At 39.4% G+C, this 26631-nt stretch overlaps 2 protein-coding genes across 3 annotated transcripts; both read right to left on the bottom strand.

Moving 5' to 3' along the window:
- Positions 1-1470: 1470 nt before the first annotated feature.
- On the bottom strand, positions 1471-8046 carry LOC112292396 (uncharacterized). Of its 2 annotated transcripts, none has more exons than XM_024540827.3 (11): positions 7906-8046; positions 6049-6820; positions 5540-5881; positions 5133-5406; positions 4681-5036; positions 4159-4552; positions 3868-3994; positions 3572-3741; positions 3286-3438; positions 2709-3121; positions 1471-2602 (listed from the first exon to the last, which is right to left on the bottom strand). In XM_024540827.3, the coding sequence occupies exons 2-11, from the start codon at positions 6088-6090 to the stop codon at positions 2006-2008; spliced, it is 2868 nt and encodes a 955-aa protein (XP_024396595.1). In that variant the 5' UTR covers positions 6091-6820; positions 7906-8046; the 3' UTR covers positions 1471-2005. The 2 variants fall into 2 exon arrangements, with proteins under 2 accessions (XP_024396595.1, XP_090112465.1); XM_090256339.1 differs by lacking the exon at positions 7906-8046 and adding an exon at positions 7559-7695.
- A 13193-nt stretch (positions 8047-21239) lies between these two features.
- On the bottom strand, positions 21240-26631 carry LOC112292491 (MLO-like protein 13). The gene is made up of 16 exons (XM_024541033.3): positions 26323-26631; positions 25693-25750; positions 25288-25481; positions 24984-25100; positions 24679-24742; positions 24422-24522; positions 24131-24205; positions 23872-23957; positions 23593-23642; positions 23411-23451; positions 23063-23278; positions 22800-22835; positions 22476-22543; positions 22227-22287; positions 21604-21949; positions 21240-21433 (listed from the first exon to the last, which is right to left on the bottom strand). Exons 1-16 carry the CDS (start codon positions 26443-26445, stop codon positions 21327-21329), a joined length of 1743 nt encoding a protein of 580 aa, XP_024396801.1. The 5' UTR covers positions 26446-26631; the 3' UTR covers positions 21240-21326.

Here is a 26631-nt window from a genome sequence, read left to right as displayed (position 1 = left end):
TAGATCCAAAAGAGATGAGGATTTTAAGAGAAGCTCACAAAGTTCACTCACAAGACTACATGGTAAGAGGTTGTCAAAAAAGAACATACTTGCAAGGCACTTCAGTGGGATGCTTTGGCAGAAGAACTTACCCACAAGGTGCTTGAGCGGAAATCCTTGCACTTAGCTGCATGTGAAGCACCCACATATGCAAAAGAGGCTCAATGCCGAGATTTGCAAGAACAATGGAAGACCTTGCACCAAGCTTGCCTAGCCCTCCAAGCCGAGTCTCATGGATTGTAGTTAGCTAGAGGATCAAAGAGACTATTGGAGCAATTCATGGATTATGGTTAGCAAGAGGATCAAAGAGACCATTGGAGCAATTCAATGCCATTACACTCATGGAATGTGGGAGCATGTCCGGATAACATCGACAATGCTAGTAAGTTTTCAAACACTATTCTTTGTACTACAAGGGAGTCCCATGCGGAAATGGAGGCTGTGATAGGCGTTGTGGGGGAGCTACCTCCGGATTCAGCGCCATAAGAGGGTTCTGCGCTGGAATGGACTGCGGCACAGGTCGGCGCAACCAACTGGTCGCCGACCAAAATCGGCGCGACGAGCTCGATGCCGGCCCAAGTCGGCGCGGCCAACGGGTTGTCGGCCCATGTCACCGTCGCGAGGTGGTCGCCCGCCCAGGTTGGCGTTGTGGGGTGGTCGCCGGATCGAATCGACGCTGCGAGGTGGTCGTCTACCCGGGTCGGTGTGGGAATGCGGTTGCCCATCTCGGTCGGCGTGGAGGGGTGGTCGCTGTCCTCAGTCATCGTAGCGGGGTGCTTGCTGGCCCCGGTCAGCAAAGCAAGGCGGTTGCTCGCCGAGAGCAGCATTGCGGTGGGGTCCGCCCCATCTGGCACAGCAGGGAAGTTCCAGGGGGTTTTTTTATGTTTTTTGTAGTAAGTTATAAAGAAGGTAGCATAGGAATGTGAGATATTTTATGGGATGAGCAAAAACAAGAAAGACAGCATGAATCCAGCTTGAATGTGGTGGATTAATTTCAACCGGATGTTTGAATTTTCATGGCCTCATCTACACACTTACATCCAGAGAGGTTGGACGGAATTTGGTGTATTTTGGTAGCATTAATATGTGCAACTCATCTCGATTTTGTAAGAGTTGGATTTTTGGTTTTGTAACCCTCCATGGATTGGGATTAGGCCTACATGTCCACAATAGGTGGAAGCGAATCTTCAGCTAAAACATTTAAATAAATTTTATTTTTGGGCCAAATTGTGTGAAAACATTTGGAATCCTCCTCATTTCTATCTCAGTACATGGGGGTATTTATTTTCCATTTTCCACCTATTTTCCACCTACTAGATATGTGCTGAAATGTTTAAGTCATTGGAAATGGGTCGTCTACCTTGGTCTTCACTACTGAACATACACACCATCACCACAGGCTTCACAAGTCCAGGGTCCAGACGGCAGATGTAAGCATCGAGAAACTTCGAATACATTAAATTATTTCACAAATTTGATCTAAGGAACTGAATCATGAAACCAATTCTTGCACATTTGTCTTCGTGCTTTTGATCTGTTCATAAGCAAATCTGAAAAAGAGGAACAAGCCAAAATGCCCAAGCGTTATGTGATCTATCGTAGATATCTGCTAAGCCCATCTAAACAAAAAGCTTGCTTCTGGTTCTTGCGAGTGCTGCTGTCAACCACAGATTGCACAAGTGAAAAATGGTAACATGCTGCAGATTCGATTCCCTGTCCAACTGTTCTGTCTGATCCATTTTATACTGCATCAAGGATACTGGGTCGATCACACGAAAGTGAATATTCCGGTTCCGCCCACCAAGGGCTAAAAAGCTCTCGAACATTCATGTTTCATTGGCAGATTAATGATTTCAGCGTCTTCTTAGTCACTTGATGAGAAACTTAAGTCCAGGCTAGCAAAAAAGAATGGTTGAAGAATAGAATTCTGATTCGCTTCAGAGCGCCGTAGAGAGCAGTGGCTTCCTCAATCAGCGTCCGCTGCAATGTAATCGCCTTTTCTAGGCGAGCCGCGCGACGACAACTGACCAGTGCGATCTAACAAAATTTCGGCCATCAACCCCCTTGAGGGCGTCCAGGTCACCCTGGACGAGTCCACGGAGATCGGCGGAGGCGATGGAGGCGGCCGCTGGAACTCGCTTTCGTCGGGCGCAAGGACATAAGGTCCCAGCCCCAACGGACTCAACCCATAGATGTCGTCCCGAATGGGATCCCCAAGGGCGATCCACCACATGACTTGGTGGAATCGCGGGGATCGGGCCCCGGATGACGAAGGGGGTGGCTGAGAATGCAAGCCCCGAAGCTTGGCTAGCAGGGAGCACGTCATGAGCAGCAAGAGGAGGACGGCGATCAGGAGGAGAGTGGTGGTGAGATGCATCTGCCACCATGTGCGCACTGCGCCGTCTCCTGTACAGATCCCCTCGCCGTCGCCTTTTTTGCCGCTGAAGAGAGTGCGATCGGAGCAGTCAAGTCTAGCGCCGCATGCAGTGTTATAGGACTCGCATGCGGAGTGGCAAACACGCAGCCGGTTGTCACCGTCTGTGTCGCAGCGCTGTATTGATATCTGCGCAACGAGTTGGTTTTGTCAGTATCGTCGGATAGGAAGGGGTTGTGTACTTGTTCGTCCTCGAGGAATGCGATGTGTATCATGTTGATGAATAGCAACTCACCCAGCAAGCGAGGCGCTTAGATGCTGTGGCGCAGTACCCGTCGTCAAACATACTGAAGAAGAGCCGGCCACTTGGGAGGAGGCGATTGTAATTAGGCTTGACCACCGCGACCTCTAGCTGCTGCAGAATTGAGAATTCGCTTGGGGCACAGTGTTGCGCTTGGGACTCACCGACTAGCACGTCGCCGCACAGTGAAAGGCTGGGGATGAGATTGCTGCTGTTTTGGCAGGTGTAGCCTGCGTAGTCTGAGCAACGAAATTCACACACTCCATTGTCACAGACACCTCCGTGAAGACTGCACTGCTCGTCACAACCAGCGGTGGAGCAGTCGACACCAGTGTAGCCTGCTTCGCACTCACACATTTCATTCTCTGTACAGGTACCATGCCCACTGCATCCCCTGGGACAAATACCTGCATTTAAACGAGCCACACGTGCGTTCAGAACATGTAAAAAATTGTTTTCATCCATGTCTGCGAAAAAATGTTATATCAACTGCACACCCTTCCTGCAGAGTAAAGATTACAATTCGAGAAAATTTCAATAAAGGCAAATCTCAGTCCCAGGGATCACGTACGTTCGCGGCAGTCTTCACCACCGAAACCGAGGAAACAGCGGCATACTCCTTCGATGCACTCCCCGTTCCCATGGCAGTTCTGATTACATTTCCCGGGTATAGATGCAAGCGAGTCATCACAAAGCTCATGGTACATAGGGCATTCCAAGTTCCCTATATATATTCAAGCACGTCAAGACAACAAGTCAAAAACCACCCGGAACAACAATATGAGCATCCGAGAAAATTTCAACTATATTTCGGTGTCATCGAGTGGAAAGAAAGGTACAGAAGTACAGATGCATACCGTTGAAACCTGGAAACTCAATCCGACCACCTTCTCGTGGACACGTCTTCCACACTCCATCAACGGAAATCTCGAGAGAGTTGTTGCTACATCTATGCAGATAACAACCATTTCCCTGTGTCATGGAGCCGCGCACAAATCCAGAGCGCACTAGAGAAGATGCCATACATCTGCAATAATCAAGCCATGCAGAACGCGATCAGACAATGTATGCGCACAACTTGATTAGAAACTATTGCAATACATGGAGCAACTCAAAACACCTATTGCAGCTCAGAGACAGACATCAAACTCACCTAGAATCCCGCCCTCGAGATTCACCGAGCATTCTATCTGGAGCCCGGGCACTATTTGTATCTGTACAGGACCCATCAGAATAAGCGACAAAGTATGCACAGTAATCCGCCAACGAAGATTGGCCTCCTGCATCCCACAAACCTCTCGAAGTCAGAAACAAATTAATTAGCTTAATCAAATTAGCTTATATTAAATTGTGAACATAATTATAATTATAATCAAGACAAAATCTCAAATTCTATCTGATGTTGGATGTTCAAAGAAGAAAGCATGCAGGTGGAGACAAGTACCTTTATTAGCCTCAGGGAAGTAACGTGCCCAGGTCGGCAAGTCACCATTGTATTTTACAATGGGGCAGTAGCCCTCGGCTTCACGATTGTAAGTACAACCAGACGGGGATGTGCTATTACAGCGGTAGGCTCCGCTCCAAGCGTCACACCTTGACGAGAGAAAATCGACACCCTGATTTCTACCCCAGTCCAGCTGCTCTGCCATGCTATAATTTGCCTTGTACCAACCGCTGTCCTCCAGGAGCGCCAATGTCATGGCTGACACCACCGATCTTGTGTCCACCGACCCAGTCATTATTTCATTCATCAACAATCGCTTCTCCCAATGCGACCCCGCCGTCCCTCTCCCTCCACCATCTTCCAGTTCTAATCCACTGAAATTCTTGGAGTAAGCCTGCCATCAATCAAAAAGAATCGTTCATTCAGATTCATGAAGGGAATACGCAGTGACATTAGGAACGTTTCCTTCTCAGCTCCTAAACTTACGAAATTGAGACGCAGCTGAAAGAGGTCGATACATACCCCATAATGCTGCCGTGAATGCACAACCACCCTGGGCAAAACGACACGCGTCACCATTCGCCCCAAATTGGAGTCGAACTCTTGTGCCACCACCTCACTGCGCCTCCGCTTGCGCTCATCTCGAAAGTGAGCAAAGGCGTGTGGATCAAAACCCAACACATGCATAACCTCATGAATGAGAGTAGCAGACAAAAGAGTCTCAGCTTCGGCAGTCAAATGCCGCGGCGCCACATTCACATGCCCCGCAATGGCACGACCCCATTGATCTCGCTCACAAGCCACAGCCCACGCGAGAGTATTGCCTGTGGTGGGTCTAGTTGTGACCAACAACACAAGGTCGGCATTCTCTACACCCTCTACAATTCAATAAACTGCATTCTTAGTGTTTCAATTGCAGGTTAATAAACAGCAATTGAGTATTGAGACCAGATCAATGAGTAGACATGGCTCACCATCCACATACTCACGAGGAAGCTGGACACCTCCATCTTGGCCACAAGCAGAATAGCCGCTCAGCCTCAACGGTCCCTTGATTCGTTCGACAGCAAGGGCCTTTCTAAACCATGCCGCTGTCTGTCCTAATGCTTCGTGCAGACGGTTCTTCTTGTCCTCTCCGGAAATGTCATCTAATGTGCAATTGTACCAGCAGTCTCCGAAGATGGGCGGTTCAACGTGGGAGTTGCACGCCGGAAATCCGGGAATGCTGCTGGGAGCGGGTTCCCCAAGCTGACCACATACATGTCACAAACCATAAATGCTAAAACCATTGTTGGCAATTTGATTCTATCCAGCACTACAAAAGAAAATGCCATGGTCATTGAAGCCATATTCTAACCAATTCTGTAAGCAGGAGACGTACCTTCACAATCTCTCCAGGAGCTCGACAGTCTCGATCGTGGGAATGTCCCACGGCGTCGTAATTGAGAAAGATCCTAACAGGTTGTCTCCTGTCCACATCCGCCTCTTGTAGCAACGCACGCCCATGTGATTCATCCTCCACCAGCTCAGCACTTGTGTCATACACCTGGGGTGTGATCTTGTACTGATTGACCCCGGCCCGCCGCTGCTGTTCCAGGATTCTATCATGGATGCAAGAGTGAGTTTGTGGAGCTTCGCCGGTTGTTTCTCTTTCATACCAATGTGAGTGACTGTGCTTTTCGGCAGCAGTGAGTGTCCCAGCCCATAGCAGCAGCACCAGGATCTGTGTTTAAAACCACTGACCCTGAATTAAAAGAAGAGACATTGGAGGTAACAAATGCCATCCAAAGTGACTTCTTCAAAGCTTAGGGAAAAGAGAGAAAAACGGGAAAACGATATATCAGGAAGAAAAAAAAAAAAAAAAAAAAAAAAAAAAAGTGAGGGATTCACCTCAAAGCAAGATGGCTGGAAAGTAGAGCACTTTTGAGGCATCCCCGCCGGTTCACAAAATCAACTTCTGGTGATTTTTGTTGGACATGTAACCATTGTATTAATGGAGCCGGCATCTAGGAGCACATAACTCGATCGCAATGCATCGGCTGCAAGTACTGAAGGTCCGAAACCTCCTCATTGCATCAACCCCAACATCATTCTCTAATTCCGATCATTACGGCTCGGTCGATATCACCAACTACTTGCTAAGCATTGCAGCAGCTGAATCTGAGAAAGTTTCAGAACAGCCAGCAATACAAGAAAGCTAGACCTTGGACTCAAACTCCGGGTGGCACAACATAAAATGCCGTTCAATCAATGAATTATGGCCAGCAGCTGACCATCCCCACTAGCAAGCAGCTAGCCCCAGAAGACTGTCATTCAATGGAAGACAATTCCGGCATGGACTTCAACCCAACCTTCACTAATTCCCGACAAAGAAATTGCAAATTTCGAATCACATACTCCACATGTAAACATACTTTTTCAAACTCATCTCAAAATTCCACTTTCTCGGCTCCTTCACCAAAATCGAACCCCGTCAGAACTGTGACCATAATGAGAAATCTGCTTCTGTCTGATCATACAAATACCGAGAGGTGGTACCGATAAAGTGCTTCACGTATCTACTCAACATTGAGATAGGGCTTCGGTCCCATGAAAGCACTGCTATTTCGTGTACTCTACAGGTAGTCTGAATCCTCATGCGCAGTATCTTTGGTGTTAAAGCCTGCAATAACCAGCCGCCGAATTAGGCCACATCCATAGTGAACGCCACCATACAAAATATAAACCGTCCAACGCTCCAAACCGTCTTGACAAGTACCAAATCACTGAGGATAGAACTCAGATGTCCACCAGAGCGAAGAAAGAACTACTCCACAATCTCGACGCTGCTCTAGCCCATCAAGATCGGAAATTTTCTTAAACAGTATCCAATTAATGTCAATCACGCCTACTCACCTCATTCTTAAAGCATGAGAAACTCAAAGTAAGAGGTCAAACATTAAAATCACACTGCTCGGCGGATGGTAGGACTTCTAAACGGCCTAAGCAAACTGAAGCTTTCAATCGCGAAGAGTTTCGCAATTGCTCCTCGTAATAATCGACCTTGTAATTCTCACTGCTTAACCGCTGCAGCACTGAAAGCATAATACCGATATGCTGTTGGTTGCAGCATAAAGTTTTCTCTGCTTCGTTCAGCAGTTACTAAGAAGATCAAAAACTATAAAGTCCTACTATGGAATCCAAAACTCCAGTTGTTGTCCTCTTCAGGACAACAGCCCTGATGAGCTACGCATCAGAAAAGAAATTATATTTAAAATTTATTTTCAAAAAATCTATCGTCTTTCTGAAGCCTTTTGTTCTTGCCTCCGAATGCATAGAACATTATTAAAACAAAACAATCTACAAGACGAAGACTACCGACTTCACAGTCCATTCCAAGTTCTTGACCTCCGTTACATACCCCAAGAAGCAACGAATCAACACACCCTTGAGGACCTAAGCCAGAGAGGTCCAAGTGTACTCTCCCTGATCCCCTAACTGCTTCACAAGTGCAAGTCTCATCACATCCAGCTTAGATGATAAGCAAGAAAACGCTTCTCCCCTCCAAGAATAGCCTACAGGTGTTATGGAACGGCTCCGGGGCCACTCGTAATTAATAAACTTCTACACACTCTCCATAAACCACTACACAAAAGATTGAAAGCAGCATCAAGCCCATGAACTTCGCACGAGTCGCTCGATGAACTCACGACAGCTCCCGTGGGAACAGACGACAGCCGATCGAATGGCAGGGTTGGAAAGCTAGACCTTCACTTAAGCACCCGCCCTAGCTTCTGCCAAGCCGCAGCGGTTGGTCTGTCAACGAGCTCTCTCGCAAACGCTTCCCTTGAATACGGGTCTCACATTCCTACACACACTAGTCCGTTGTCACAATGTCACCACTCCCATGTTCTGCAATCCTCCTCGAAATCTTTTACGCCGCTCAACGCTAGCGTTTGCTCCCAAACTCGTTCCCAGAACCGTCAACAATCAGGCCTCCGAGGCTACTAAAACGTCGACGCACGCGCGCGCGCACGAAGATTGCGCCTTCACTCGCAGGTATGACCCGTAGAGTGTTGCACCCCCTCCCCCAGCTAAGCACTCTCTTCCTCGCACTGCCAAGTCTACCTCTCCTCCATGGAATCAACCGCACCACCCATCACCTCACCCAGGACATGCCGGCCCTTCTCTACCTTCCTCCCTTCCTTACTTCCTCTCTCGCTCTTTCTCTCGCTCGCTCGCTGCAACTACGCCCGTAGGTGCAACAATTGCAACTGCACGGGTTCCATCTGCTCAACGCCCCCAGCAAATCCGCTGCCAGGAGCTGCAACAGATCATGAAACGAGGGCAGTAGGGGTCCTGGACGCACTTCACGACGCAGGTAGCGACCGATTGAATACAATCCCCGCTGCCGAGGATTGTGCGCGATTGATGAGAACGGCAATGACCGCTGGAAGACTTTGGGAGGCGAAGATGAGGGGAGCGAAGACGGGGCAGCAGGATGTACGCAACAGGGAGGCGCTTTGATACGTGCCATGCAGGCACCCCAAGCACGGCGCAAGCACCCCTACCGATGCTTGAGCAAATGGGATATTACTTTTCCCTCTTGGAGGAAGTCAATCTCAGGAAAGTCTGCCCTTTCCTCTCTTTCTTCGCCCTTTCCTGAAACCGCAAAAAACCCACATCACCGAAACGCCTTTGCCCAGCTTGATCCGGCGCAAACGGAGCGTCAACCACGGCAGTCAAACATCTGCCAAGTTCCGGCAATGGGGGGCTTATTTTATCTTTTCCACTTCCACCTTCGACTTTCCACAAGTCAGGAGCGCTGTAGAGTTGGGGATTTTCTACCTCCGATTTGGAATTCACCCAGGGGGTCGTTGATGCACTCGATTACTGTTGGGTAGTGATTCAGGAGCTGGATTATGGGATGATTCGTGACAATGCCTCGGGCTCCGAGAGACAATATCGACGCACACTCAGCGCCAACCATGGGTTTCAACTATTGTCCTGCAACTGAACTGTTGGCTTTCCCTGCGTGAATTCCTTCCTTGGTTTTGTTCCTGCATGAGATCGATCACATCGATCACTGGAGCATTTCAAAATCGCCGTTCCGCGACGGTTCGCATCCTGCGGCGTCGACCCTTCCGAAGAACACAGCGACCCCCCCCCCCCAAGTCCCGTCGGTCCAGCTCAGCATCTCGCAGTGAAGGCGATGTCCAGCTCAGCACTATCTGTGGCGCCAATTTAGTGCCTATGTCTGTGCGTATAAATAAGAATATATATATATATATATATATATGTGTGTATGTATATATATACTCTGTTACAAAAACAAATATTAGTGAAAATGGTTACATTTTAGTTATGGGGATTTTTTTTATAATTAGGTAAGTATATTATTTCATTTAGGAGATGCTTTGCATGAATAGAAGTTGATGCTTTAGTTGATGAAGTAGAAATGGCATGATGATTAATGAATATATATATATATATATATATATATACACATAATTATTGGCTTGTCTCATTCTTGGTTGACTCCATTATTTTTGCACAAATATGAGTCAAAAGGTGTAATGGCTTGGAAAAAGAAATCCCTTTTTCAGCAAAAAAAATCAAAATTTGTGTGTTATTTATTTTCTACGTTATATGTGAATGATTTTATTAAAATAAAATGAAAACAACAACAAAAAAAAACAACAAGAACAACAACAGCAACAACTTTTATTGGTAAAAATAAGACAATGTTTTAGCTTTGTCAATCCTTATCCATATGTTTGAATTTCCTTCAAATTGGTCAAAAAATATTTACCTTCCCTCTCTTTTACCTTTCTCTTTATTCTTCTTCTTATTATTCTATATGCATGTGTGAGATGTATATACTTGTTTTGTGTATAAATAAATAAATATGTATGTATATATATATATATATATATATATATATATATCTCCTTTAATGTCCAAGGTTTGAGTGGGGAGTGACATCCACAGATGATTTTCACATTGAAAAAGCTCTAAAATTGGAAGTACAAGATATGGGGAAAAAAACCGTTTGAACATTTTATATAAAAAATGAGAAATAAAAAACATTTTTTCAAAAAAATAAATGTCCATGACTAACTACACGCATGCAGTCAAAGTCTGATATTTGTATACATTCATCCTAATCACTCGCAAACCTGCAATAAACAAATGACTGAATGTTCTATCTCTTTGAACTTCTTCTCAAAAATGCACTAAACCAATATATATATATATATATATATATATCTATTTATGTACATGCAATATAACCTTTAGTTTGCTTTATTTTGCATTCCACCTTTTGAACCAAACCCAATTATTGCTAGTATCTACAATTTTGTAAAAGAAAAAAAAAATAAAAAAAAAATGATAAAAAGATAAAATATAGGCTACTTGAACAATTTGAAGAAGCCTTCTTCACATGGGAATAAAATTAGGTGCATACTAATTAGCTGGTATCATTTGAATTTTACATATAAATCCTTCAAACCTTGCAATATCTTCATTGATTTCATTGTAGGTATAGTTCAGTGATTATGAAACTTTAAATGTAATTTATTTTAATTTGTGCAACCACTTTGACTTTAGAAAAGCTTAACCAAATTAATTATGATACTTTTTGTATTAGGGAAGCAACTACTATTACTCTCAAATAAAAAATAGTGAAACAGACTTTTCATTTTCTATATAAGAATGTGAGGCAAATCAATTTAGTTATTCATCAAAATAACTATGTAGATATTAATCTTCAAGTAAAGGTCTCATTTCAATGTCCTTTTGATGTGTTTGTATTGACTTTCTCACTACATTTTCTTGGGTAGGGAGATAAATTTGTATTAAAATTTTGTATATAATATTCTTTACATGCTTCTCAAACGGTGTTCAAATCCGTATTGAATATAAGTAGAAGATATACTTTTCAAAGCCTTATTTCAATAATTGAAAGTAGAAAGACATTGCTAGAATTTGTGACAAGTGTTTAAATAAGTATGATTTATGCTTTCACATACAAAAATGATAGTTTTCTAAACTCCAAAATCTCAAATCAAATTCTTACATATATTATTTGTGTGTTTGGAATAGTACTAAAATAATTTTTATCCAGTGAGTTATTTCCATTCTTATTGCACAAACCATTATGCATTGTCATTAGTAAGTAGAGGAAAAATAATTTTGTATAAATGAATACTGATGGTTTGCTGAATATTGACCAGAGGAAAAACACATGTGAACAGAAGAAATTGATAATCTGGGTTTTTAAAAATACTATTTACAAGTTTTTAACCATTATTGTCTAAAAGATTGAGAGTATTTCTGTAAAGAAAAAAGCATTCTGATTAGAATAACAGAGGATGCTGTTACCACTTTTATTCTAAGAGTGGCAAGGTCCATCTATTGTAGCTTACTTCTGCAAATAATATGATCAGTATTATATATATATATATATATATATGTTTGGTACTTTTCTTTTGCTTCTAATGATACTTAATTTTAATTCAGTATTTTATCCATTGTTTACCGAATAAATCACAATCTGTAAAGTTACCAACCTATACGAAACGTTTGTTTCTTTTTTCAGTGTAAGCACTCACTCAAACTATACTGATTTGTTTTATGACTCGAGAGGGTTTCAACTTCAAGATCTTACATGAACAACATTTTAAGAATAAAATTAAAGATAAACGTATTTTGGTCATAAACCAAAACCTGCATTAAAAACTTGAGAAGTTTATCTAATCTACATCAAGAGAAACAATATTTTTATGAAAAAATGATCAAGAAATCAAACACTTAAGAGAACAAAATTTGATAGAATGTGAAACTATTCTACTTTTACGATGAAATATAGCAAATAGAAACATTCCTCAATCCTACAACTCCCCTCTCGTTCTCCAACCGTCCAATGGGATGAATGTGCGCACATCCATCCATTCAATTATTCATCAATCAACTAATTGTGAGGACGCGTTCACACCGCTCCTATTGGATCAGAGGATCACTCGGATTTTTTCTCATTCGTATGAGCTAAGTCACCTACAATTTATGTGGTATTTGTATTACTCATTATGGATCATATCCTCTATTTATTTATTTATTTTTATGTTATATTATACTTATTGTAGTTAACTCGTCCATTCAATGTGGATGGCAAATATTTCAAAAATTCATTCAATGCTTTAATAATGGTGGCGTATTACATCCTTCACTTCATGGGTGATACATGTATTAATGGCTAAAGATATATGGTATGATGGTTGATAATCTCATGCAAAACCATGATTTTCGTTATACTAACTAAAATCAATACATGCTAACCCCGAAATAGAAATATGATGGAATACCTATACAGACTCCTAGTATTTAAATTTGCACTCTTCCAAGTCTAAAACTACATATTCCTTATATCGCTTTCTTGTCAAATTATTTTCCAATTTATTTTGGAAAAAATCAAATTTTATTTTATGTTTACAATTGATTTGATATTATTTCATCATTAATTGGTTTTATAATTTTCAAGATACATACATACATATATTCAATTATGTGTTGTAGAAATTTCCATATTAAAGTGAATCTAATATCAAAGACCCCTCAAGAAATCCTCAACGTGGATTGAAGATTAAGATCGTTCCCATCCTACGTGGCATGTAGTATTTGAGGAGGGGCCCTGTTGTGGAGAGAGGAAAATGGGCCTATTGTTGAAATATTGTCACGAAGAGGAAGCTGTCCACTCTACACTAGGGCACGACTCCAGCTCATCACAAAACGGGTCCGCAATCCTCCACGTCAGCGACCAGGTGACAACACAGATGATCCACGTTGACATTCAATTAAATAATCGTTTCTATCATATATTTATATCAGTAACCCACTTTGAGACACAGTCCCACTTGTGTAGTGGCAGTACAATACTGGCGGGTACAAATTCCTTTTTCTAGGGGTTTACATTCAAGGAATATCCTGTATTAGAAAATCCATCTTAAAATAAAACGTGTCTGAAAAAGATAAAGTCGTAAAAAGTAAAAGTTTGAGTTATTTTGGGAAGATATACAGGGGTGGCAAATTTCCCACACCTGAGGGGAGAGTGAGAGAAGGGGACTTTGGATGAATCTCTACTAAACTTAGGGTTTTCAGGTGGGGCCAAATTAAGCGGTAGTAAATTTTGCGGGAGGCATGATATAATTAAAGACACTAATTAAAGAATTTTGGCTTTACTGTTGTTGTGGATTTCTTGCCCCCATTTGTTGTGGTAAAACGCTATTCGTTCTCCCATACCTGCTTATTGAGTTTCATAGCAAGAGGACCAACAAACTCAGCAGAGGCAAGAGAGAAAATATAAATATAAATATAGATACATAATGCTTTGTTCTTGTGTTATTGTTATTGTTATTTGTCTTTTTCTGTTATTTTTGTTATTTTTGTTTTTTTCCCTACTTTCATGGTCCAAAAATATCACAATACTGCCCATTATACCTCTAGTTCTATCTCCCTTGCTGTCTTCTTTCTAAATATTATGTCTTTTCAAGTCTAGATATTGCATTTTTGTATAGATTTTTTTGTCTCATGTTTTCTATTTTTATGTACAACATTTCTCTTTGCACCACATGTCCTTATTATCTATATTGGATTTTAATAGTTACTTCAATCTAAAGGCTTCGATAAGTAATTATTATTCTTCTCAAGTGGAGAGTTAGATGTAATACTTGATATGTGTGTGGATTCTTGATGTGTGTGTGGATTCATATGAGGTGTGGCATCTTTGCAACAATGTTGTCTCTTCCATTAATTTATTATTATTTATTTATTTATTAATTTTTGCACTATGTTTTCCTCTTAATATAATTTAATTCAAAATAGTGAAAATCATTATTTCAAAAATTGGTATTGTGAACTTAAAGATTTATGGTTGTGTATAGTAACATAAGTATTTTGTGTAATTATTTTTATGATAAAATTAAGAAATGGTAAAACAAAACTTGGTTGGCACAAACTTCTTTAAGTAACTAACCATTAGAAGTCTAGTGGTCAAAGAAGTGGAACATGTCAATATGCCAATCAAGAGATGAAGGATCTTTATCATCAATAATTATAATGTGTTAAGAATCCATGCATTGGATGTGAAGTTGGTATATATTACGCCACCATTATTAAAGCGTGAAGAAGGAAGCATCGCTAAACGCGGAGCTCGGGAATTCGCAACACCACAATATTAGAGAGAGAGAGTGAGAGAGAAAATTAAGAAAAACAGAAAAAAAGAGGGGTCTGGGCTTCGAGCCTGGCCACTAACGGCAGCGGCTCTGGAGGCCGCAACCTCTGATTCGATACCCGATCCCGATATCCGGCGCATGTACCCGGAGACGCCCGATACCCGGTTACACGTACGCTGCATCCCGTATATGATACACGTATGCTGAAACCCGTATACTATATTATATTTTGGACCTATGTAGTTACTGTATAGATGCTGTATTATGTATGTGTTTGTTTCCATATCCTGTATAGAATCTATAGTAGATTGACTACATATCCAGACCGTATACAACCGTATTTGGGCCATATATACTAAAAATTTGGAGGTTTGGGATTCTCTCAAGATGCTCTTAGGATGCTAAAAAGATACTATTTTGATACCCTTCAAGATGCCTTCTAAAGTTGGAATTTTCTACAAGAAATTCTATCCATAACTTTGTTTTATCTACTAACTCTATTTTGCTTGTGTTTAGCATCCTCTATACTCATCTTCTACTAACAATTGCCAATTGACACTCCTATTACATTCTTTTATCCTAAAACAATATGTGAGTTGATTTGGTGACTCACACATGCTTGCAAAGGAGAAGAACTTAGAATTGACTACCTAAAATCTATTGATTGAAAAGCAACTTGGCTATGGAAGTTATCAATTGTTTCAAGACCAAAATAAGTGAGCTATTGGCACAGACATATATATTTACTTCAATAGTTATTTATATGATTAAGTAGAAGTAGGTAAATATAGAATAATTTCATAAAATCTTCTAGAGAAGCTTCTTAGAAGCTTCATAGATGCGATTTTGACTTTAGATGTGTTTGTAGGTTAGAAACTTGGCCAAAAAGCTAACCATGTATTGGTAGCTTGTGGAACAAGTTATCTCCGTATAATAACTTATGGAACAAGCCAACTATGTGGTGCATACATAGATAACTTGCCTTGTAAGATAAGACATGTGGCTAGCAAAGTCAACACATGTTAGTGGTCCTATAGGACATCACCAAGTAGCTCTTAGTTAGATAGTATATATAGAGGCAAAAGTGAAGCCTTCTTCACTCTTGTCAACGCCTTTCTAGTCTTAGTCTTGTTTCAAGACTTTCTAGTTTTTTTGTTTTTGGCAATAGCCATTCTAGTTAATATTACATCACCTTTTGAGTGACTTTCTAGTTCTCTTCAGTGATAGAAGAGTGTATTGAGGATTCTCTTTCTTTAAGATTCATATCTTTAACAGCTATTGCAACTAAACATAATAAACTAAGGTTGGTTTTTTCCTATAAACTACATACATAGAGAAACTAAATCTATTTGAAGAATTATAGATTTTAAGAAAAAAAACAAGTTAAAAAATTTAAAAAGATGGTATTTTAGACTCTTCTTTACCAAAAAAGATTTTAGTATCAGATCTTAAAGCCTACATATTTGTTGGATTTATAATAAAGATTTTCCTACATTAATACTAGCTCATTGAGAAAGCTTATTTTTTTCAACCAAATTTAAATCCGGAATACTTAGTCTCTCACTTGACTAATACTTCTACAATCCTTGAATGGTTAAAAATGATCTAAGTATACAATTCCTAATACACATAAATTTTAATTATTTATTTTTGAGAATTTTGTCAAGTATTTTTATTTTATTTTATTTATTTTTACTTAAAATTTCCATATTGTATGGTAAAAAAGACTAAATTGAAAAAAATAAATAAAAAAATAAATAATTATTGCTAATCTTAAAATCCAACATTTAACTTCTTAACTTCCATCTAATTTTGATGATTTTATCATTGAAGGAATTGCATAAAAGTGAACCTAAGTTAGAGATGGTTAACCTTGTGTGTGATAAAAATCACACTCTTTATTCTTTACACCTATTCCGAGAAGTTCTCATAGAGAGATCTTTTCCATTGAATATGTGCAATCATACAAAATTATTGATAAAGATTTCTTTTACCAAATAGGGCCCCAACCATCCATCATCAAAATTTTCCAAAAAATCTAATCTTTTAGCATCTTGTAAGAGCGCCAACATGCCAAGCCTAAGTGTTTTGACTTTATGTTTTTTGTCAAAGGCTATTTTTTTCCTTCTTTGTATAGCATCTATACAATGAACATTCTATCTCTTGACATCATCTAGACCTTCTAGATATTCTAATCTATCTATTAAAGATTGTTTAGTTGAAAATGTCTTTTTCAATGCAATGTAGACATGCAATTGCTCTGTGAATCTTCTATACCAATCATTTGATAATTGTGGATAAATGGCCACATCATTACCAATTGCAAGGCCACTCAAAATCTATTTAAATTGGAGGGAGAAATTAAGATCATCTTCTTCAATTAAATCATCTAATTCATGAACTTGAGTGCTATTAAGGTTCACTCTCAAGACATCTTTACAATTAATGTCATCTATTATGGTTATTAAATCTATCTATGAAGTTTACATTCATAATTTCATTTTCACTACAAGTAGGGTGATTTTTCAACCACTAGGTGAATTCTCCATCATTGTCTTAATCATATAGTCATGGGCTTATACAATATAATGAGGTAGTTTGGACTATTCCTAAGCAAGTGACCTCTTTATCTCCTAAATTAACAGATCTCACCTTCTTTATGAATTCTTTTTTAGGTTGAGAGTTATGATTTTCGTCCTCAAAAGAATATGGTGAGGTTTCCAAGAGGACCATAAATAATATGACGATTTTTACCACTTCAATCAATTTTGGTCTTAGCCACCATTAATCAATGCCTACTTAAGTGTGAGGAGTAGGAATTCTTACTTGGATGCATGTAAAGATTTTCTTCTATCTACATTGTATCGCTTTTAATATTTTTGATACTTTTGTTATTTTTTATATACATTTTTTTCTAATATTACTCTATTTTTGTTCTAAATGTATCATTTTAAAAATAAATATATATTTTTTAATACCAAAATTCATGTATTGTGTCACTTAAATATAATTTTTATATAAATATTAAGTGTATTTGTAAAAGATATACTCATTAAATATAAGTTTTTTTTTTTTTTTTTTTTTTTTTTTTTTCAAACCTCTAATATTTTATAAATTTTATTTTAGAATCCATTTACTCTTCATTATAAACATTTTTTTATTAACACTCTTAGCATCTAGATATGTTATTTTAAATATAATGTATGAAAAATCATATTGCATTAGATAAATGTGACATTTATAATTCATCTTAATAAAAAAAATCTTCAATTATTTTTATAGTTTTTCTATCATTTTGGCCTTTATACAAATCAAAGATTTTTTTTTTTTTTTTTTTTTTCTTTGAAAGATTTATTTTAAGAAAAATGATTATTATAATATGATTTTATTTTATTTTATGTATGTATTCTAAAAGACATATATGATTCTCATATATGTATTATATTGGAATTTATTACATCTAATACTTACATTTTAGAAAATCTAACTAATTGATATAGATGAAGATATATATATATATATATATATATATATATATAACAATAGAAAAAAGTATGGTGGCATTAGCAATACCATGTGTGGATATATATATATATATATATATATTTGTATTTTTTTAAAAAAATTATATTACTTATTTTATATTCTTTATTATTAATATTTAATAATTGTTTATGTATGGTAGCTTCAATATTGGACTCTTTATTTGATTCTTTATTTCTTTCGTAATATAAATATATATGTTTCAAGTAGCATATATATATCTGATTATACATGTCAAATAATCAAATGACATATTGAACAAGTTCTTTTGCATATGGTATCTCTTACACTGCATCATCTAAGCAATCTACTTCTTTTTTTATTTATACCTATTGTCTTGTTTTAAACTTACTTCAAAATATTTTTTCTTGTTACCAAACATATTAGAATTTTTTTCTTTTGGTATACTCAAGTGCATCTCCTTTGAAAACATAGCCATCATAACTAATAATACTGTCATTAAATTATTTCAAAATTAGCAATTAGGCTTAAATAGCTACCATCTTCTTTCAAAGAACACTCACTACTACATATAATTAGTACAAATGGGCATTTAATTATAATGCATCCCTTTATAAATAAATATCAATCAATGTATTGTCATGATTCCAGTATTTTAAATCACAAAATCTAGATCTTGCTAGAATAAATGCCATTTTTTGGTTAAAACCTACCACCCTAATTGACCATAGTGTTTAATTTTATTTTTATTTTTTGCATTAATATATCAAAAATGCTTAATAAAATCTTATCTTAATATGATCCAAATTTGTAGATAGTCATTGTATTAAAAATATTATATTCCTAACTTTGAGACATGCTCATAATATGTAACACCATATGAACTAATAAGACCTACATTGAATAAAATATTGCCTATCAAATAATTATTAATTATCAAGTCTCTCTTGTAGGACGCTTTTTGTTGACTTCTTTATCTATCCAATGAAAAAAATGAAAAAATAAAAAATGAATAGATGTGGGGCTTGGAAAGCAAAAAAAAAAAAAAAAAAAAAAAAAGGAAAAAAAAGGGAAGAAAAAGGGGTCAAGAGCACAGTGGGGAACATTTTACTATTTTTGAAATTGCAAAAAATCAAGCAAAATTGCTTGTCACAACGAGGGAGAGTTGACCCACACAACAGTATCACAGCAATCAAAGCTAACGGACAATTCAAAGATGGAAGCCTAAGGTGAACAGGGTAGTCCCACACTCCCAAAACTCCCACCTTGGATCATTGGCATGTGGACAATTGAAGAATGCCTCGAAGAAATAGAAATTCTCCAACCACCTCTACAATCTACAGCAAGTGAATCTTTCAGATTCGCCGCCCTCTGACCAGAGCACTGGAGCATCGAGACTTAGCCCCAGCTCCGAGTATGGTTTATTTTTCGCTGAAACGAGTCCAACTTTTTGCTAGATTTACATGAAGAAAAAAAACACACTGTACGTTATTCACAACAATAGTGGGAGGGTCAGTGGTCAAATTCAAGAAAGTCGGGAGAGTACAAAAGGATGGAGTACAAGGTGACAGAAAGACGCCCAGAAATATCTTCGTCCAAACCCCTTCACAATTGCTCTCATCAGCCCATTCATCACGATTGTTACCCCTGATGGGCTCATTGAGCAGATGGTGACAGCGGTAGAAAGCTTCAGGAGTTTTGACCTGAGGAGTCCGTCTGTGCACAGCTTCAAGTCGTCAGTGCGGCGTTCTTCGCTTCCAAGGTTTTTCTGACTAGTGTTTGCAGAGAGCGGAAATTTTGAAATAGATTGAACGGCCTCGAAATTTTTTTCTGGTGTGGAACCGTAAGAGACTTAAAATTCGTTGCAATTTATTCTCTCCATGAGCAGTTGCTTCGTTTACGACACAGAACAGCCAATGCATTGTCTGGCATGCTACATCAAGAAACTCCCGTACTTCGTCAATAGAAGCACAACTTGATCACAATTTTCCGACGACAACGATGTGTTTGAATGAGGAACAAAACATCCACACGATTGTTGTATTGGAGCATTCAATTGGTGCAGAGCTCGATGCATTTCAAGAGCGTCTAGCTATCTACCCTTGCACATTGCTACTTTCGAATAGCTAAATTTATTGGTAGACGAACTGTATGAAAAACCGAAACGTACCTTAAGGCTGGCAATTGCAAAATAAACGTGCAATCGTTCTGAGAGAAAGCAATGTTGCAATATTTCAAACCTCGTGGAATGATAGTGCGCATGAACCCAAGTAGTGCATGTAGGGTCTTCTCCACACTCCGACAAGTCTTTCAATCTCTAGCATTTCATGATTGGGTGAACGTTACCACGTAGTAGCTGACCGCAGACCGACTCTTCGTACTCTTTAATTTTGTCTGTGCCTCGGTTAAAGGTTAGCGACGTGCTCAGGGCTGCAAAATAACGGCACTTTCACCAAATGGAAGGAGAAGCTTCAGATCGAGCGAGAAACTTTTTTCTTACTGGGTCATAAAGACAGGCATGAGGACCAGGATGACACAGTAAAGCTTCGAAGCTTTTGTATGGTGTCATATCTTACACATGTGAAGCTCTTCGGGTTTTACCAAATTGCACATGCTTCAGTTTTGTTGTTCATGTTGCATGAGAGTTTGTTGTATGTTGCAATGGTTGTGAGATGCTTTTGTGGGGACTTTTGGGTTTTAGTTGGAGAGATTTTGTGCTATGTCTGATCAGTTTCTACGTGCTATGAATCAGAAGTTAAAGTGAAAAGGTTGGAATGTATAGTGTGTGTTGGACTTAGCCATGACAGGTGTGAATGTTAAAAGGTTTGAGATCTATTTATTTATTTATTTATTTATTATTATTATGTACGGTAGCAAAACTGTTATGGAATAAAATCGTTTCTTAAGTTAATTTGCAAGTTGAAATTTTTTGCATGATGAAAAATGTGTTTATTATTTTGTATCACAATCTTAAATTCATTCAATAAAACAAATTCATTTTGGATGTGCAAATTAGTGATTTGTGTGCTTATTGAGCTATGTGGTTGGTATTCATCTTAGTAATAAGATATTAAATGCATAATATGGTTGAGTACAAAAATATATGCATGCATAATATCTCTCAAGATTAACGCAGTGTGGCAAAAACATAATATTGTTGTATTAAAAAAATCCAAATAATGTATTATATATAGATTTAGTATTTTAAAAACAAAGAGTGTTTTGAAAGCAACACCTTAGAACATCTAAGGTGCCTTGAAGGAAAATCAATTTTAAAAAAAATATATTTTACAAAATGGAATTTACATAAATGAAGATACGATATTGATTTAGTGGAGATAGATGTGCATAACTTGGCTCGTAAAGTATCAAAGTCAAATTTTGATCTTATTTAAGACAATATACAATGATTTCATAAGCTCTGTAGAATCAGTTATCTGAGAACAGGTAACACTATGACTTGTTCTCTTCATTACCTGGTACCCTATCTCCCACCCTTACCTGGGATTCATTTACAATTGTTCCAGGATCCTCTGCTACTTCTGTTGTATGAGAATCACCTGAACACCACAACAACTACCAGTCAAAGAGAGCAAGTAACCAACTCTTAATGCCCAAGTCATACTGTGAATTCAATGTGCATGCCCTTCAAAAAGTAAAAAATTGAACAGTAACGTGAATAAGTAGATTAAGAGAGAAGTAGAGGAAGTGAATTGAATTGAATGGGTACCTTGGGCATGTACATGGACAGGTTTAGGGTTTTGGTGGTGGTCATCTCCATTCAAATGGTTGTGGTCATTGTGTTGGTGTTTTTGGCCAAGATGCTGTGTTGTGCCTGGTACAATGTCCACCACATGGCCACCTGCATCCACTTGCTTGTCAAGGCCAAGCACATGGAGATGGTGTTCTTTCTTTGTGACATGGGGTTCCTCATTTGAGATGGATGAGTTGGGTGAGATGGGCACATGGACGTGATCCGGATGACTGTGCCTCTTCTTTGCTGACTTTGCCCAGCCTTTGAGAGCAACACCAGTGGACTCTGATCTGAACACTGTTAACTTCATTTTGGAACCCAGCTGCAGTTTTTGTACAATAACAAGGGGGTCATCAACCAGGGTCTTGGATGCTATACCAGCCAATGAAGAAAGACAAGGGTGTTGAGAAGCAGGGCTTAGAATTTCTTTAGTCACAAACTATCAAAACATCTCTAAAGTGGCCGCAGGAGTTTGTAGTTGTTACTAAAAATTTAGAGGTTCAGCCATTCTTCTTCTTTTTTTTTTTTTTTTTTTTTTTTCCTGTGTGAGTATGATGAGGGAATTGCTACATTAAGTCTCAACAAGTAGGGATGAGTACCTGAGTGACAAGGGCATAGAGAGGCAAAGTGCTGACACTGCATAGGATTTGCAAAAAAAGCCTGAACATATCCAGAAAGTTTGGGTCAAAACCATGCTGAAATTGGGAAAGGATGAGAGTCATATGATGCTGAAAAGTTATCAGAATGGATGCAAATATTTCTTGGTATCCACAAGGTTGTTGACACAATCACCTGAAATTTCAAAAACACATGATATGAATGAATGGTTAGCCTAAAAGGGAGCTTACCCAACAAGAATGCGCACAACAACCATCCATGTTTTACCCACTAAGCATGACGAGTACCCGTAAGTGAACTGCACAACAGATGCCAAAGTGAGTAAGTATCATTGCTCTGCAAGGTCACCCAAGCAATGAAAACTAAGCAAACGTCATTTCCCATTCATTTTTGTAACAACTGCTTAAGCATTAAACTAGATTCTGGCGAGACCTCTTTCCATGCGTTCTGTGACTTGAATGCCTTAATAATGGACAGACAGAACCAAATTCATCAGTAGCTCACAAAAGCTTCGACAAAAGTGCATGTCTCTCCAGAGATGAGCAGATACTCACCATAGTCCAGAAGAAGAAGGCCAGTTCAAAAGCATTCTGGATAGTAAACCAAGCAAGTAAGTCTGGTTAGAGAAAATCGTAAGCAGGGAAAGTGCACACGATCAGCTTGAAGATTCTCCATTAGAAGCCGTGGCAGAATATTATAGAACAAGTTAACAAAAAAAAAAAAAAAAAAAAAAAAAACATCTAGGAGTGTTGTCGACACCAAGCGCATGAAGTACAACTGTATCAGAACTAAGTCCAGATTGAACGTGTATGTATACCTGGAAAAGAATGAAGTGAAGTAAGAAAAGAAGCAGTCGTGGAGACCTGAACCAAAAAAGTTCATCGCGAGGGCTAATTGCTGGGCACGTCTTGATTCCTGTGATCTTGCTTAGTACGCATTCACCCCGCATATCATTGTCCTTGGCCTTTCTTCGAGCTCCCACAACTAATGCCGTAACTATCAGCTGGAGCTTTGCTCCAACAAATAGTATCATCTGTCACGTCCAATAGCTTGTCCATAAGAGCCCCAGGATTGCTTCACAAATGCAGGCAGGCAGAATCCAGTAAATCGATTCCCTATTCTAGAATCAGTCTAACTAAGGTAGATTGGAGATCTTAGAACTCACAGCTAGAGGAATAAAGGCCAACCAGAAGTAGCTGTACCAGCCTGCAATCAAAGAATGTGACAATGTGGATTAGTTACAAAGTCGACATCACGATGTCATTTGAAGAATTGAAAGAATTGGGTAACTTGAAGAGAATGCAGCAGCATTATTGAAGAGCATACGAGGTACAGTGCAGTATTAACCATGAATATCAACGAGCAGGTAGATGCACACAAATGCCCACAAGTAATAGCTGCCAAAATCCCGGACATGCCCAACCCAATCAGTAGAAGAAATTGAGGCACATCCTCTCAAACTCATGAACGAACAAAAGGCAAGTAGCCAAATTTGCACAATTTTGCAGCGGAAATTCACCTATTGGCTCCATTCTTCACAGAAAAAGTCTCTGAATATACCAATTGAAAGAAACACTCTGTTGGTTCAAAAAATTCAGGGCTCTAAGGTGGTTGTGTTATGAACACCTGATGCCGACCACATGCTGGAAGTCGATTTCTATGCTTCGCTTGATGTAGCCATGGAAGTCAAACTTTGGGTCTAGGTTATGAAACTACATTACAACCAACAAAATACACAGCTGTTCAGTTTTCCTGCAATAATTGAATTTGCTTGGAGTAGAACCTGGTCAAAACCTGGGAAGACAAGCAACTGAGTGAACTCAAACCAATTTCACTCTTGTCCACAGAGCATGATCAATGCAGGTCCTAGAGGTAGTCCACTCACCGTGATGAAACCGTATCGTAAACACCAGTAGTCCTGCTTCGAAATAGGCTTTCCGAATTGTTTGAAGAAGCTGTACTGTGCACAAAAAGCCAACCGCCTATTTGATAAGCTTGGACACACACGAGCATTTGAGAATTTAATTGAATGAACAAACGACCATATGATTCATGGTCCGGAATCAATGAAGAATATCTACTTTTCACCCCAGCAGCGAGTGACATGAGCTTGCACACGTAAAAGCGTTTCCAGAAAAAAGTCAAATTGTGAACTGGGTTTGTTATTGGAAATTACAATGTAGCGAGAAATATTATAGCCAGTCCTCGTCGATTGCAAGAATTTGTAACGCATTCGGCCTTCCAGTGCTACTTCAGCGTTGGGTTTTTTGCCCAAAGCTGCAGCAAGAACAAGCCAGGAACAAGTACTTTCCGTCAGGGACAACTGATCATACCCTGGATCACTATGACAGAGCATTGATTTGTGAGACCAAAACACTGAATATGGCTAAAGAGGGAGATGACGGAAAAGGGAGACAGCTGAGGTCTACTGACCTTTTTCAAAACAAATGTCGTATTGTTGTACACTTTGTGTTTCCCAGCTCTTCCATTCATGCACCTGTTCACCTACCCAAAATTAGAATTCAAAACTTCCATAACAGACATGTAATAAGGTGAATTGTATTGGATTGCAGAGCCGGTCTGGAATTGGTTATTCTTTGTGGTTTCTACACGTCAAGTCTACAAACGATTCCTTCTTCTATCATTCCCTATCTTCCCTAGTTTAAAATTCATCAGCGATGCGGAGCTTCCGCAGGCAGCACCATCGCGAAAACATTGGAGGAAACGAAGAGACTTACTTGCCATAACCCAAGAAGCACTGTGGCCGCGCTGTAGATCACGTGGACAATAGCCATCACAAAAATGAAAATATGGAGCTGATGGAGACCGCTAACCGAAATAACTTGAACCTGACCCTGCAGTGAACTCAAATGATTCTCGAATCTGAGCTACGCAGCAAACACGCTTGACAATTACTGAAAAAAAAAAAAAAAAAAAAAAAAAAAAAACCATAGAAACTATTCGCTACTATTGAGGCAAAAGGCGTGGCTCAATTTCCATGCAATGAGATGCAGAAAAGAAGAAGAAGGTCATGGGCGTTACTGAAGGACAAGTAACAGGTGAACTTGTTGCTAAGAGACGTCTATGGCCAGCTGCTGCTGTAGCATCAACCACAGCACCCGCTTTGTATGGGCAAGGGAGCATAAATTTGTTGAGCCGCTCGGGCATACATATTGAAGCTATTTTCGACTGGAAGACGGTGAGGGAAAGGGATATGAACCCCAGAAGCATGAGCTCTGAACACACAATGGACACTCACTCCAATTAACGTGGCTACTATTCATCTCTGATAACATGAGAGAATAGAATGAAAACAATTAGGCATGCTACATATCCACAAGATGAATCATTATTAATTCCCTGGTGAAATACAACGCGAGTTTAGATTACGGCTGTTTTCAAGCTACAACTGCAGAACTTGAAGATGTGATGATAACAGTTACTTGCCATCCTTGATTTTTCCCAGAGTGTGTAACAACTGCTTCCGTTTTTTTTTCTTCAGTTGCTGCACAAAGAAATCATACGAGGGTTTAACTTAGTCAGCGTTATTGCATTATTTTCTTAGAACATCATCGTCCAATAACGTAGATTCTACTCGACTGCACCACAAGTGACAGAAGTTCTCTTTTATGGTGCTGATACGCTCAACGGAACGATACGAGATGGCTGAAGATGGTAGAGTTTCCGGGTACGTGAGTGTGAATTGGATTGAATGTAATTAACAACAATCGACACCGTTGTTAAAAGAATCGAGAAACCGCCGTGGATGTAACCAGGGGGACGGAGAATTGCTGGCGTCGGATTTCTAAACGCAAAGTTAAAACTGGTCACTCCTGAAGGAGAATTTTCTAGCACCAAACCGATTTTGAACAACAAATTCGAAAGATTCTAGAAAAGACTCATAATGCCTCTCTGGATCCGGTAGAATCGACGTGAGATATTCAATGAGCGTGGCGTTCTTCGCAACTTCGCGATCCACAGCGCCCACAAATCTCACAACTGAACTCATGAAAGGAGAAGCAAATGAAGAAACAGCCTTCCAGTATATGGACACAGCGGCCGGAGATTGACGCTTACATGGCCCAAGTGTTCCAGACCTCGTTCCACCACCAGAGACGCAACAACGAATACGGCGCAAACCGCAGCCACGGCCCAGGTGGGCGTCGCCTCCAAGGATTTCTCATCTTCGCCCCCGGCCATCGTGTCCCCAAGCGCCCTTTCCCCGCACTACAACTTCCTCCGGCGTCAAAACAACATGCGGTCCCCTCCCACTGCTGCTACTACGTCCACTCCCAACATTCTGGTCCTGGATTCACTCGCCACTATTGCCGCATCCTCGCAACTCGCATTCACACACCACTCATCAACGCAATGCTGTGCACCTCA

Source organism: Physcomitrium patens, chromosome 15, assembly GCF_059467195.1.
Source record: "Physcomitrium patens ecotype Gransden chromosome 15, ASM5946719v1, whole genome shotgun sequence".
NCBI lineage: Eukaryota > Viridiplantae > Streptophyta > Bryopsida > Funariales > Funariaceae > Physcomitrium > Physcomitrium patens.
The sequence above is the reverse complement of the archived record's forward strand: the minus strand, read 5'-3'. Positions and strand labels throughout refer to the sequence as shown.